We start from the raw sequence: 1,654 nt of genomic DNA, 5'->3' as shown, positions 1-1,654 counted from the left end.
GAATCCTGCGACCGAGCTTCGACGAGGGAAGAAGCTTTGAAGGAAGGAACGTGAGTATTCGATGGTGTCCTACTAATCGATCGTGGGCAAACACGAATTCCGTGTCGGGAAAGAAGAGACGTGCTACTCTTTTGAAACAGATTCCGATTAGCTAGGTTGTTACGGATCAGATTAAATTTCGGTTTAATTAGATTGAGATAATGTCAGCAAGCTAACCTGCACGTGCAGAGATTGCGTTGGGAACGTAGGTATATACACGAGTCAGATCGAAATTGCGGTGTCGAATCCATGTCAAACTCGAGAACTGGCATCTCCGTACACGCCCCGTCCCGCTATCTAGCTACACGTAACACGCCTTGCCAAATTCGATCAACTGCATTACGTATCTCACCCCGTATCTATCATAAACCCTTCGAGGAAGGAACCTAAAAAAGGTTCAGAAAGTCACCGTCGAGAGGATCGATCACCGCCGTCGTCGGCATGGACGCGGACGACGTGCTGGACTGGTTCCTATGGGGGTTTCTGATGGCCCTCCTCGTCCTGCTGGCGCTCAGCGCCGCCCTGGTGCTCGTCGTCGTGATCGCGGAGCTGGTCCGCCACGTGCGCAAGCGCTGCCAGCTGCTCTCCGTCGAGAGGCTGCTGAAGAGCATACCGGATGTCGCGTACAGGCAGATACCCGACCGAGACGGCGGCGCTGCGTCGGCGGCGGCGGAGGAGGAGGACAAGGAGCTGCGCCGGAGCCAGAGCTCGTGCGTGATCTGCATGGCGCAGTACGAGACCGGCGAGCGGTGCAGCGTCCTGCCGGGGTGCGGCCACGTCTTCCACCGGGGCTGCGTCGCGACTTGGCTGCACACCACGCGCACCACCTGCCCGCTCTGCAGGGCCACGATAGGGGCCGACGCCGTGCCGCGGAAGGGCAACGCCGCCGAGAACATGGTGTAGCTAGCTAAGAAAGAGGCCTAGATGTATATCCTCGCTTTATTGTTCCCTTCAATTTTTCATGCAGCTCAGAATCTCAGATTGCGCCAGGGACATTCTGTAATTATTAAGGTCGGGTTGTCTGAATGATTAGATCAAGGGGGTTTAGATAGATGTTTGTAAGGCCATCTAGAATGGATTGACATCAGCATTCTTTTAGAGCCACCACGTATGATATTTGCTAAGTTGAAGAAAATATAATAGAGAAAAAAATGTTAATTACCTTTCTTTAGCTAAGGAAATAATCTCTTAGGAAATTACGAGAAGATTATTGGCTCCATTGTACCACATATGATCGCCCTTTACCAACATAATTTTCTACTCTATGTAATCCATGAGATGTAACTGTTGAAACTTATGACTACGTAATAAAATAAGTTGTGTGCATCGATTGATTCGGAGGCTGGGGAGAACCCCATTTCAAAAAACAAATGTAAAGAATAACAATAAAAGACAATGCATTATACACATTATAGTTATAGGCTTCTTTAGATCTAACGTGGCAGGCCAAGAGAAGTCTTACTTTCTTTATCATCGTACATGCTCTAAATTCCTGCGAAACTCCAACAGCCCGTTTCGATTTCGTGTCATGAATGCAAAATCATGTCCAGCCAAAATTTAAAGGATTGTCTCCATCACCCCCTTTAGAACAACAATGTGCACGCTCCCTGGCTCG

The 1,654-nt window shown here is 49.3% G+C and overlaps 1 protein-coding gene across 1 annotated transcript; it reads left to right on the top strand.

Moving 5' to 3' along the window:
• The first annotated feature begins 480 nt into the window (after positions 1–480).
• LOC124655231 (RING-H2 finger protein ATL56-like) lies at positions 481–942 on the top strand. The gene has a single exon (XM_047194161.1). It carries the CDS (start codon positions 481–483, stop codon positions 940–942), a length of 462 nt encoding a protein of 153 aa, XP_047050117.1.
• The last annotated feature ends 712 nt before the right edge of the window (positions 943–1,654 follow it).

Source organism: Lolium rigidum, chromosome 5, assembly GCF_022539505.1.
Source record: "Lolium rigidum isolate FL_2022 chromosome 5, APGP_CSIRO_Lrig_0.1, whole genome shotgun sequence".
Lineage (NCBI taxonomy): Eukaryota > Viridiplantae > Streptophyta > Magnoliopsida > Poales > Poaceae > Lolium > Lolium rigidum.
This window is presented reverse-complemented; position numbering and strand designations above follow the sequence as displayed.

Coding starts and splice junctions, on each gene's coding strand:
- LOC124655231 (XM_047194161.1), top strand. CDS start 481: ATGGACGCGGACGACGTGCTGGACTGGTTCCTATGGGGGTTTCTGATG.